The following is a 13,150-nucleotide window of genomic DNA, read 5'->3' as shown; positions in this document are numbered from 1 at the left end:
GAAACAGGGCTGTGATGTCTTTTGGGAATTTATGGTTGATGAGTGCCATGGTGTCTGCTATGGGGACCTTGGTGAATAGGGAAACCACATCAAAGCTGATCAGTTTGTCATTGGGATTGAGTTTAAGATTGCTGATTTTTTCAATGAAGTGCTCTGAGTCCTTAATGTAATGTGTAGTAAGTCCAATATGGATTTGTAGTTGTGCAGCTAGGAATTTCGCTAAATTACACTATGTCAGACTACACAGAGAAGCCATTGAAATCCATAAGCACATGGACAATTTCAACGGAAAGGAAGAAACCTTGAAAATAAACAGAATTTGGCTGCCAGTTTTGAAAAACACTAGAGTCAAGACAGTGACTAATCAGCTCCACACAAACATAGGATGACTATAGACAATCAAAGAGAACAAAGGCCAGACTACTTCTATTCAGATGCCTCACCGATTGACCTTGCTATCTCCACTGTTACTCACTTGCCAGGCCACTCCTATTCAGATGCCCTCACCTATTGACCTTTACTCACAGGTATATATACTCCACTTGCTTTCCTTTCCTACTATCAGATCCTCTGAAGATGCCAGCCACAGATGCAGGTGAAACGTCAGGAGAGAATGCTGCTAGAACAAGGCCATACAGCCCAGAAACCACACAGCACCCCAACTATAAATCATTGCTAAGAAGTGTCTCTATTTGAGATAGCTTGTGAAATGCCTCTCCAAGTTAGCAAGTTCCAGCCGTACTTGCATTGCGTTCTTCTCAGGTAAGAAGTAAACTGGCAGAAATGCTGCTCAATAGTATTAATCAAAATCTCTACAATAAAAAGCAGGGGGGAAATCTGTCACAAACCATTTCTGAGTGTGTATAGATATTCAACTACACTAGCACTTCCAGATTTTTTTAAAAAATCACTTTTTCAACTACAAAGTGCTGGCAAGATTTTTTGAAATACAATGGAAATTTTCTGTAGAATGAAAACAAGACCACTATTAACACTGTACAGACCATAGAAATCAACTGAATCTAGAAAATATAATAAATATAATTACCATCCTGGGACAGCATTGCTTCACAAATCAACTACTAAAGTTAGGGGACACTACAAATGTGGCCACTGTGTGGCATGACCACTTTCTCTAGAGTGTAAACACTTCTACTATTGGTTGTTGTGGGTTTTCCGTTCGGTGTGGCCGTGGTCTAGTAGATCTTGTTCCTAACATTTTGCCTGCATCTGTGGCTGACATCTTCAGAGGTGTATCACAGGGAGAAGTGTGTTACACACTGTGTCCAGTTACACACTGTGTAACACACTTCTATGTGTGATACACCTCTGAAGATGCCGGCCACAGATGCAGGCAAAATGTTAGGAACAAGATCTACCAGACCAAAGATCTACCAGATCAAAGTTTAGTGGGATTTATAAGGGCTACCAATCTCCAGGTGGTGACTGCAAGATCTCCTAGAATTACAGCTGATCTCCAGGCAACAGATGCTAGTTTCCCTGGAGAAAATGGCATCTTTGGAAGGTGAGTTCTAGGGCATTATATCCCACTGAAGTCCCTCCTCTTCCTAAGCCCTGCCCTAAACACAGCTCAAATTTCCAGGTATTTCCCAAACTGAAGATGGCAACCTTAGGTATAATACCATACAGTCCATCCCCAAGGCAGTAATTTTCTCCAGAGGAACTGACATTTGTTATCTGCAGTGATGAAAACGTCCACAAGGTGTCGCTCTGGAGCCATAGACACAGCCGGACATAAGCCAAGGGAGTGAAAGAGAGGGATGATCCCACAGAAAGGTAGCTGGCTACCTTTAAGGTGAGTTATTTGTCTGCCAGATGGGAAGTCCTGGGCCAGCCCCTTTAAAGCTAGTAAAACCAGGGAGGTGATTGGGAGAGAGCTGGTTTTACCACTCCTCTGCCTTGTTCTTTCATCATAAGTCAGGGCCAGGCAGGCAGATTTTGCAATGCCTGAGTCTCCTCAGTCAGAGGGCTCTGGGGAAAACCTCGTGTAAAGAGCCCAGCGCGAGTGGCCAGATGTCTAAGGCTTGGCCAGGGACCTGAGAGGGCTGTAGTGTGACAGAACAGAGGTGCACTGCAAGGAGCTGGGCACAAGATTGCCTCAGCTAGGGAATATGGAGTGGAGATCTCCTGACTGCAAAACGTGTCTTTCCCTGGGGTTTCTTCTGCTCTGGGCTTTCCTTCCTCTTGGGATACCTGGCAAAGAAGGTAAGGACAGCTTGCATCAGGGAACGGTGAGGGTGGGCTCCCAGGCTGGGAAGTGTATTTTTTGTGCTCAATGTGGAATGAACTTGGGAAATGGAGCAGCAGGGAAGGAAGTTTTGCACTTAGAAATGGAAGGAAAGGGAGATATCTCTGGTACATTCCTATCCTGCCCTTCTTCCAGGGAGCTCAGAGTGGCATCTGTGTTTGCTCTGTCCTCCATTTTATCCCCACAACAACCCCGTGAGGTAGGCTAGCTCAAGAGAGTTCTAGGCCTGCATCAGCCAATTTTCCAAAGAGAGAGAGAGAGAGAGGTTTAGGAGTATTTTGCAAGAGAGGTGGCAGCTGAGGAATGAAGGAAAGGCTGTGATGTGCTTGCATACGGAGAAGGAAATGGATGAGAACGTGGTAATGCTGAGCTTTCCTGATTGCAAAAAGTTGTGGAAAGAAGCTTAGAATGTACCTCCCTTGTGAGAATACCAGACAATCAGCCATGGTGTCTATAGCAGGAATCCAACAACATATTTAAAACAAATGTTGTCCATCTTCAAGGTACCTCCGAACTCTTGGTTTGATTCTTACACAGGCCCCTTCCACACATGCAGAATAATGCACTTTCAATCCACTTTCAATCCACTTTCAGTGCACTTTGCAGCTGGATTTTACTGTGCGGAATAGCAAAACCCACTTGCAAACAACTGTGAAAGTGGATCGAAAGTGCATTATTCTGCATGTGCGGAAGGGGCCTGTACAGTATGTTTGATGAGATCATTAAGTATGTAGCAGAAAGTCAAAACTGAAGGAGCTGGCACTGTAACTAGTAATTTTTGCACCTGGAACTAGAATTCCCACTTCTATGCCCAGCCTTCCAGTCTAGAACCAAATCATTTTTTTAACATCTGCATGAGTTTGAATTTAAGTAAACCACAGTAGCTATCTCTGAACTGGTACAATCTAGGGAGAATTGGGAAGCTGTTAACATGAGTTTCAGAAGGCTCGTAATACAGGTGGATGGCTCCTGCTCAAAAAGGGATGCAGCAAGACATTTGCTTCCTGTTGCTGTCCCCTATTGTATGCCACACTCACACCCACAAGCAATATTTTGCATCATGTTCAACTATCTTGTGTTGCAGTTCAGTCTTGAAGGTGGATGTGTTCCATGGGAGTAGTCCCCGCTGAGTAGGATTCCGTATAGACCTGCTGAAAATTGCTCCCTGAAGTCTAATTGCACTGAACCAAATGGGAAGCTACCATAAGCCCTTGAACAAGCTGGTGTATCTGGCTTTTCACCTAGCAGCTCCAAAACACATGTAATTATTCCAAACTGGAAAGGAAAAATGCCATCTCGTTTACCGTCCTGTGCAAAATAAGTACAAAGGCCAGCAAATTCAGTTTAGACTGGAACAGCTCTGCATAGGAATTCACTGCGAATGTTGCTGTGGATGGGAAAAGAGCTATCAAGTCACAGGCAATTTATGGTGACTGTAGAATTTTATTTATTTATTTTATTTTATTACATTTCTATACCGCCTTTCCCCAAGGGCTCAGGGCGGTGTCCATCATTTAATAACAGTTAAAAACCATTTCACCCCAATCCCAGTTAAAACCATATACAAATTATAAAATTCAAAGTCCCGATTTTCATGGTAAAAGATGAACACAGGTAGTTTACTATTGCCTGTCTGCGTAGCAACCCAGGAATTCCTTGGTGGCCTCCCGTCCAAATATTCACCAGATCCAACTCTGTTTAACTTCCAAGGTTGGATGAGGTCAGACTAGCATGGACCATCCAGGTCAAGGCAACGTTGTTTTAGCAGTTGTCCACACATTTTGGGGGCCATATCCAGAATGAATGTGCTGCATAGTATGATATTGTTATGCTGCAGCAATTATGCACAAATGGATTTTGTTGTCCACACAGGAAAATCCAATTGCAAATGATTGCTATATACAGCAATGATTAGCACAGTATCCAATGATGTCTGGATGCCGTCTAGGTCAGTTTCGATGACGATGCAGAGAGAATTCTGTTAGAACTCCAGTCTTGAACTACAGGTCCCAGAATTCCCCAGGGTTGAGCGAACAACTAAGATTTGTGGTATTGCTGTAGCAATGGGACTTCATCATTGTTAACTGTGAAGTGAATGGAAGTCTAGGTAATGAATAACTCAAATCAGTCATGACTGTGTGATTAAAATTAGTTTAATCAGAATATTTTGCTTAACAAGTTTGTAGGTCTAGCTGGGTTGTAGTGTTGCTTCAGTAACTGACAGCATATACTAATGACCTTTAAACCTGAATTACTTAAATGTTGACATAACCTGTGGTGAATACCAGATTAGAAATGCACAGTTCATGAATAGCAAATTTAGAATTAATGAGGTGATGAACACATTTCTCTTCCTAATTTAGGTACAAAGATCATAAATTACTGGGGAACTTCATCACTGAACATATATTTCAAATTAGTCTAGGGGCTTTACAAGTACTTTTGGGGTACACTGGGGTTTCCCCAGAGGGGAAAATAATACCTCCAGGCAGTTATTTCAGGTCAGAAAATGTCATAATCCCCCTCTCCCTGCACTATCCAGATTAGTCCCGTGCATGCCTGGGAATTAAGATTCCACCATGGAACTCATGACACACGTCTCTCTAATTGTGCATTCAGGGAAGGACCTGAGGAAAACGTATAAAGTGTAGTGACACTGCCATTGTATATATGTTTCATACTGCTTCCCCCTTCCTTTCAGGCTGATCCTGTTCAGCCTGCTTTTTCCCTTTCTTGAAACCTTAAAAAACATGGCAGAATTCATGGGGGGGGATGCTTATAAATCCGTGGTGGCGAACCTATGGCACTCCAGATGTTCATGGACTACAATTCCCATCAGCCCCTGCCAGCCCCTGCCAATTGGCCATGCTGGCAGGGGCTGATGGGAATTGTAGTTCATGAACATCTGGAGTGCCATAGGTTCGCCACCACTGTTATAAATGTATATGAGCCATGCTGACTAAATGGAACTGCCATACGCAGGAGCTGTATACCTCTGCTTGGGGGGGGGGGGAGAGAAATAATTCATGGCTATTTCCACCTTGCTTGACTTTCGAGCTTGTACTGCAACTCTGGCTGACCTCTGCAGGCAACAGAGCCTTGACCGTATTTACTAATTATTTCGCTTAAACTCCACCGTTCTCCTTCAATGGAAATCCAAAGTGACTTGTATCATGCTTCTCTCCTCATTTTTTTCCCCTTACAACAACCCTGTTAAAGTAAATTAGGCTAGGAGAGTGTGATTGGCTCAAAATCACACAGCCAGACTAGGGAACTGAGCCTGGATGTTCCAGATTCTAGTCTGACTTTCTAACTGCCGCACCACGCTGGCTGGCTCATCTCAAGTCATTTCCTTTTTCCTTGCTCTTCTTTCTCCAGTTCCCGCCTTTTCTGTTTCAAGGCAGGGAGTGTGCTTCTTCCCACATACTTCACTAGTCGAGGATTAGGGAATATAATTATTCTCTCTTCCTTTCCTCCAGCATTAAGACACCTGTTTTGTATACGCAGCCATTCAGGAAAACTTGTTTATGTCTAGACTGATTCTGCAGCTTCAGTCTGGGCAAGGCTAGACTGTGGGTTAGAAGGTGTTGGAGGTGCTGTTCACGAGCCAGCCGCCTCCTGCCTTCACATGAAGGAACAGGACTGAAGGCTAGACTAACCCTGAATACCTCCACTCATCCCACTTCCTTTTCTTTTTTCTTGCTTTTGCTGTAGCAGTGCCTGATCCCTTCCTTATTTTTCAGTTTTGCCTACAGAAATGAGAGTTTAGCAGGGAAGGAGCTGCCTTTCCCCATTTACACGGTGCCACCCTTTTGAGAGAGCCTTCACCCAGAGGCATAGCTAGGGAAATTGTAGCCTGGTGCAAAATCTGAGTTTTGCTGCCCCCCCCCCCTGTTTTTTTTTCAGTTTTAAGCCTGCAGGGGGTGCAGTTTTTAGGCTAGCAGCATAACAATTTCAGGGTATCTTTAGGAGACTATCCTGATGATACCAGCCAGGTTTGGTGAAGTTTGCTTCAGGGAGTCCAAAGTTATGGACTCTCAAAGGTGTAGCCCCCATCTCCTATTAGCTCCCATTGGAAACAATGAGGGATGGGGGCACCCCCTTTGGGAGTCCATAACTTTGGACCCCGTGAACCAAACTTCACCTAACTTGGGTGGTATCATCAGGAGAGTCCCTGGAAACTCCCTGAAATTTTGGTGCTGCTTGCCTAAAAACTGCGCCCCCTGCAGGCCAAAAACTGAAAAACACTAAAAATACAAAAAACAAACCTGAAATTTTTGCTGCCCCCACGTGCACCCCACGGTCCCCTTGTAGCTACACTTCTACCTTCACCTACTTCAAAGTGCCCACAGTTTTGGTGGTCTTCCTTGTATTGACCTGTGGTTCAAGACATGCACTACAAGTAGAAGATTCGAGTGGCAAGGGGCTAAAAGAACTCACATAGCACGTTTTAAGAAGGACTGTTGCTGCAGACTCAAGAGCCACTGCTAGAGATGTGAAAGCTCAGGGTATGATGAACAATCAGGGGGGGGGGGGGTTATTTTGTGTGCCTTCCCAAACTTGCAATTTTTTTCAACAAACTGAAAATTTTAAGACAGCATTGGGTGAAAAAAATAAGCTCCAGTGATCTTTTTTCCTTTTGATTTATTGAAATGCTTTGTAAATTTAATCATTTACTTAAAAAAAAAGCCAAGACAATCTATAGAATTAGATCATCCCTGGGTATTCTGTAGGCATGTATATATTTTCAAGGATCTGTTTATTAATGTGACTAATTTTGTCCAGCATTAGTGTGCTATAATGTGGATGGTGACAATATTCTGTTGTGTGCTCAATTTATATCCTGCCTTTTTCTCCAGTGGGGATCAAAAGTGGCTTAAGCTGGTCTCCTGTCCTCTATTTTACCCTCACAACAACCCTGTGAGGAAAGTAAGGCCGAGAGGTTGTGACTGGCCCAAGGTCACCCAGCAAGCTTCCATGGCAGAGTGGAGATTTGAACCCGAGTCTCTCAGATTCTAGTCCAGCTCTTTATCCACTATAGCACACTAACCCTAAAATGATGACTTAACAGCCACATATGTTGCTCGCCCTGTTGTGATTTGGTTTCTGTACAAAGCACATTTAATATACAACATCTGTGGGTTTTTTATGTGCAAGTTTTATTCTTTTCTGCCTCTCAGATGGCAAAAACCAAGATACACATGATAAGGTGTAGTGTAATAATTTGAAGTCTGCATTCTTTCTCTCTCACTCACACTAATGCACACTCTCTTACACAGATAATTGCATAGTATAACATAATTGTACTGTATGTCAAGTTATGATGTATTTTATGTTGCTGAAGAATTTTATGTTGTTGAAACTGGAAAATACGGTTAGGGGTTGATAAGGAAATAAATGTTACATGTATTTCAGTTTTTCCTCAAATTTCCATTTTTCCTCAGACTAAAACTTTGGGCTCCCTCCCCGTCCTCCCCCTTCCCCTGTTGGCTTCAAAATTCCTGGGATTTTTACATGTCTAGCTTCTGTCATGCAGAACAGACATTATTGAGTTAGATAATCTAATTCCATGTAAGGTAGCGTCTTATATGCAGAGATTCCTGTAAATGAAAAGTATGTCCTCTGTCCCTCAAGGAACTGATTTCAAAGGTCCCTGTCTTGCCACTCCCGGTTTATTTTTTGATCAAGGAAGTATTTCAGTGAAGGAATTTTTCTTGCATTCAGCTAGGCTGAGTTCATGTCTGGACTGATTCCGCTTTCCATTCTGACACCATGATTTTGACTGTGCTAACCAATTCATACCCGGTTCTGTTCATGCGGTTAGGATTTTCTGGTAAAATTGGGACTCTAGAAGTAAAGACAGCCACAAGGGAAAATTTTCTGTTGGGCAATAAAGGAAAAAGGACATAGCCGAGGAGCAAAACAGTCTACGAGGGGGTGGCACATTGTGAAAGAGGGTGTATGAGGAAAAGGAGGACTGTTTCCTAGTAATGGATGATAACCGGTTCAGTTCAGCGGTAGAGCATCTGCTTTGCATGATGCAAGAGATCCCAGGTCCAATCCCCAGCAGATCCACTCAGAATGATCAGGTAATATGAAAGCACTTTTCTGTAGAGCAGCTACCAATCAGAGCAAACTATACTGCTCATGATACATTAATGGTCTGATTCAGGGGTCTGCAACCCGCGGCTCCAGAGCCGCCTGCGGCTCTTTCAGCCTTATACTGTGGCTCCATGTGGTCTGGAGGTTGAAGGGTAGAGTGGGCGTGTCCCTCCAGCCCTCCTGAGCAGTGCTGGAAGGAAAGGGGCCGAACCGGAGGCGGCTCCATGTGGAGCCGCGTCTCCGGCTCAATAGTTCTTCGGGGCCGTGGAAAACTGGTCCAAATGGCTCTTTGGGTGGTAAAGGTTGCTGACCCCTGGTCTGACTCAACAAAAGGCCGTTTCATTAAAAGTTTTTTTTCCCTTTTTTCCTCTGGCAGAAGCATTAATTGCTTGTCAGTGGCCTATGGATCTTATTTTGCTTGCTCCAGTTTTATGAGCTCTCAGTACCATGGTACAACTATATTAACTAATTTCATCAAAATATCCAGACTCTACTAGGATTGTCAGCTTTCTGGGTGGGGGTGGGGGGAGTCCTGCCTTCAATTCTCATTGCCCACTGCCATTGATATGGGTGATGAGAGAAAATACCTGGACAAATTGGAGGGGGATAGACGTTTCTGGCATGATGATGTTGCTTCTGGCATGACTGGAAGTTACATCATCACACCAGGCATATGGCCCAAACTCTGATTAACCATAGTCTGTTAGGCCAATATTAGAGTGTCAACCCTTTCACGTGCATGATGATGCCATTTCTGATTGCTAATTGTCCCCTTTCCCTGACAATAAAGAAATCTCTGCCTTCTCAATCTCCCATTGGTTGCCAGGTCTAGATATAACAGAAGTTTCATCACAAAAGAAAACTCTTTGTAAAATGCACTGTGCAAAGTTTAGAACTTGAATACCACCAACAGGGCCACCTCAGCACAATAACCTCCATGCTTCTAACCAAGGGCGATTTCGCACTTGAGAATTCACATAGGGTCGACTCATCTTGCTGAAAGAGTCGACCTATGTCAATCCCCTCGTAACTTCCCACAGCAGCTGAGGTTATCCTGCCGGAGCCGAGTTCAGAGGGTGGGATCACCTTGGCGCGTCATTCACTTGTCGTGCCTGATTGGCTGCTGCGTTCAGGCGGGAATGCGAATGTGTGTCCCTTTTTTCCCAATTTTTTTACGTTACAGCTACGTAGCGTTGACGTCGCAACGCAATGTGCGTAAGAAGGCGCAATTTGCGTAGATTCTTATGCTCGTAGCTTTCATTTCCATTTTGCGCGGGAAACGCATCTTTTGATCCTCTTGTCAGAACTGTCTGTTATGGATCCTGAGCTGTCACAACAGCTAGCCATGACTCAACTGTGTTCAGCTATCAGCAGTCAGATCAAAATGGCAACTTTCCCTCCAAAATGACAAGCATTTATAATATGCCACCTGAAAGGAGGGAGGGATGAGGTGCAATCAGAGGTGGGATCCAGCAGGTTCTCACAGGTTCCCGAGAGTAGGTTACTAATTATTTGTGTGTACCGAGAGGGGGTTACTAATTGGTGATTTTGCCACGTGATTTTTGCCTTAGTTACGCCCCTCCTCTCAGCAGTAGCACGCAGAACTTGAAGCAGTCTAGCAGCAGGTGCACCAGCGTGCGTGGCAGCCTGTGCCTGCATGCATTCGTTTCCCGCCCAAGGACCAACGCAACGGCTGCGTCCTTGCCACAGCCCTGCCCAGGAATGCCCTGCCCCCAGAATGTCCGGCCACGCCCCCGTCATTCCCCACCCAGTCCCATTGGCGCTATGCCACAGTTTGAATCCCACCACCATGGGAACCTGTTACTAAAATTTTTGGATCCCACCACTGGGTGCAATTGATTGGGTGAAACGGTGCTGTGAAGGAAAAATGTTGCCATTTCATTGCTATGAGTGGCGTGCAATCTACCCTTCGTTACTGTGCATGGTCGTCAGTGTTATACGGAAGCGGGGGGGGGGGAGGCGCGCTTTTTGCGGGTGCGAGTCTTCTGTTCTGCGCATGCCCAAAACATTCGTCTGTGATTGGCTGAACGGGCGAATCGACTCGACGAAGATTCCCTACTCCTGTCAGCTTCGCTTGAGTTCAACCTAGCTTCACCAGTTTACCCCACCTCGGAGGTGGAGTCGAAAATTTAATGGCAGAACGGAGCAGAGCAGGACGAACCCATGTCTGATTCACTGGATGTGGGGAGCACTTGGGTTGAACATAGGTCGAACTTGAGTTCACACGGTGAGTGCGAAATCGCCCCAAGAGGCTTAAAAAGCAACATAAAACTGAGAGGCCATCAGTTTCACAACTTCTCAGGAAAATTAAAGACATCCAAAGAAATGAATGTGTGGATCTCCAGCATCACTTTGTGCCCTGTGTCAAGTACAGGGATGTCAAAACAAGTTCAAATGGCAAACACTTTGATTCTTTACAGTTAATATTGTGACAAGCCTTGCTGTCTTGCAATTTGCAAGGCTTTTCAAAGTGGGATTTGGGGATGTCCTGGTGAATACAAATTGGCAATAGGCATTAATGGGGTATTGGATGTTATGAATCTGCAATATGCATGGGTGTTTTCTTAAATCTGTAAGTCTTTCTTAAATCTATAAGCAAAGAGCCTGAAACTGATTTTCTCAATCTGAGTTTTAGGAATTTGGGGGAGGAGCTTTGGGAACGTGAATTTTAGGGAGAAAAGAATCTCAGCAGGGAGGTGCTGAAGGGGTCCCTATTCACTGTTGCCGTTCTCTCCACGGGACCTGATTTCTGTAGTCTAGAGATCAGTCATGATTCTGGTTGGCAACCCTGTGTGTCTGTGAGTGTGAGAACAGTTGAACCTTTGCACTTGTAAACAAACAGAATTACATGCCCCTAAATCTGCAAGTAAACTTACCTTGAAATGTCTGCCTTGGACTTTCCATTGCTAGAAGAATCGAATCTGCTGGGTGGGTTGGTTTGTTTGAGTAGTGAAGTGAATGGCAGGCTGTTAAAACAAACAATGTTTAATTTGATCTGTGAACCTAAAATTAGATTAATAGTTTTGTGGAGGCTGGATAGGGAGACCAATGTGTGGAGCTATTTGTTTTCTGCCTGCCCCACACTGGGATGTGAACTTCAAGTCTCATCATACACTGTGCCAGCCGTAGATACCGAGCACTTCTGTATTTCATATTTCTTTCCTTTCATTTATTATATGTATTATTTACTTCGTTTATACCCCGCTTTCTCCCCACTGAGCTTGCCTTGTTTTCCTCTCTCCAGTTGATGCTTACCCTTGATATAGGTTAGGCTGAGAGTGTGGGACTGGCCCAAGATAACCATTTAGTCTGCCACAATTCACTTATTTAATTAGATTTTTTATATATTCTGTTTTTCTTCCTAACAGGTACCCAAAGCAGCTTATGAAATCATTCTCTCCTGCTTTTTATCCTCACAACAATTCTATGAGATATAACACTATATTATATATTTGTGGAACCCATTCAGTTCTGGTTGTGGTGGGTTTTCCGGGCTGTGTGGCTGTTGTCTGGTAGATCTTGTTCCTAACATTTTGCCAGCACCTGTGGCTGCCATCTTCAGAGACATATCACAGAGAGTAGTCTGTTACACACTGTGTACTTTCAGTTCTGTTGCAACTAAATACAGATAGCCTTCAACGACACGTAAAGGTCATCATGGAGATTCTGAGCCTCTGGTCACCCAACAAACTTCTGTAGCAAAGTAGGGACCTAAAGATCTATCTTCCAGATCAACCACGGTCAGACAATTGAATATTACTATTTTTCCACTCATATTTTCCCCCAGAATAGATGAATAGTAGCATCTTGCCCTAGAGGGCTGGTGCCTAATTTTCTTTCAGGAAAATATAACACTACATTAAATTTTTGTGGAACCATTTCAGTTCTGCTTGCAACTAAATGCAGATAGCCCTCAATGGCACATAGAGGTCATCATGGAGGCCTGACCTTGGTAAACTCCCCAGGCAAAATCCACACAGTCACTCAGAAATTCAGTAGAAAACTCTCCCCCTCCATCTGAGATATGGATTTATCCATGGGATTCCAGTACCGGGTTCTACCCATCTATATTTAGGTACTGTGTGATTCAGATACCTGTTGCAACCTCAGCCTAAGTGAGCTTTGAGTACGGGGCTACATGTACCAGTGAAAGCAAAGTTCTGGGACTTTCTTCTTTGGAAATTTGTTTCTTTGGTTTCATTCCTCCTTCTGGAATAGTTTTCCTTTGGCATTTCCACATTCTCTTACAAGCAACAGAGATATTTGAAAAGGGCCCTTCTGTCAGCTGTGATAGAACACCTGGATCTATCCCTGACATCTCCAGTGAACTAGATCACTGTTTATGTACAAGTGCAAAGGTTAAGACTTTGAGTCTTTTCTGATGACCATTTCATCAAGTTCAGTCTCCATTTTCTAGTACCAGTGTGGTACAATGATTGAGAGTAGTGGAGTAGAGCCAGATTTGATTCCCCACTCCTCCACATGAGTGGCAGACTCTTATCTGGTGAGCTGGATTTGTTTCCCTGCTCCTACACAATGAAACCCCAGTGGTGTAGCGCCAAGGGTGTAGCTCCGCCCCGTGAAACCTGCTGGATGACCTTGGGCTAGTCACAGTTCTCTCTGAACTCTCTCAGCCCCACTGCCCTTACAAGGTGTCTGTTGTGGAGAGGAGAGGGAAAGAAGTTTACAATCCAAAAATGGGGTATAAAAACCAATTCTATGTCTTGGGAATTAATGCCTTTTTAAAAGCTGTGTGCT

At 44.1% G+C, this 13,150-nt stretch overlaps 1 protein-coding gene across 3 annotated transcripts in view; it reads left to right on the top strand.

The window, feature by feature from the left end:
* Positions 1–1,790: 1,790 nt before the first annotated feature.
* The window catches only part of EPHA1 (EPH receptor A1), a 117,142-nt gene continuing 105,782 nt past the window's right edge, over positions 1,791–13,150 (top strand). For 2 of the 3 annotated variants that reach the window (XM_048504488.1, XM_048504486.1), the window contains exon 1: positions 1,958–2,226. In XM_048504488.1, the coding sequence (XP_048360445.1) occupies positions 2,133–2,226 (94 nt within the window). In that variant the 5' untranslated portion in view covers positions 1,958–2,132. Of the gene's footprint in view, positions 1,817–1,957; positions 2,227–13,150 lie in introns of those variants that run through there. The other variant, XM_048504487.1, reaches the window with a different exon arrangement.

This window comes from Sphaerodactylus townsendi, linkage group LG07 (genome assembly GCF_021028975.2).
Source record: "Sphaerodactylus townsendi isolate TG3544 linkage group LG07, MPM_Stown_v2.3, whole genome shotgun sequence".
In the NCBI taxonomy this organism is placed as follows: Eukaryota; Metazoa; Chordata; class Lepidosauria; order Squamata; family Sphaerodactylidae; genus Sphaerodactylus; species Sphaerodactylus townsendi.
This window is presented reverse-complemented; position numbering and strand designations above follow the sequence as displayed.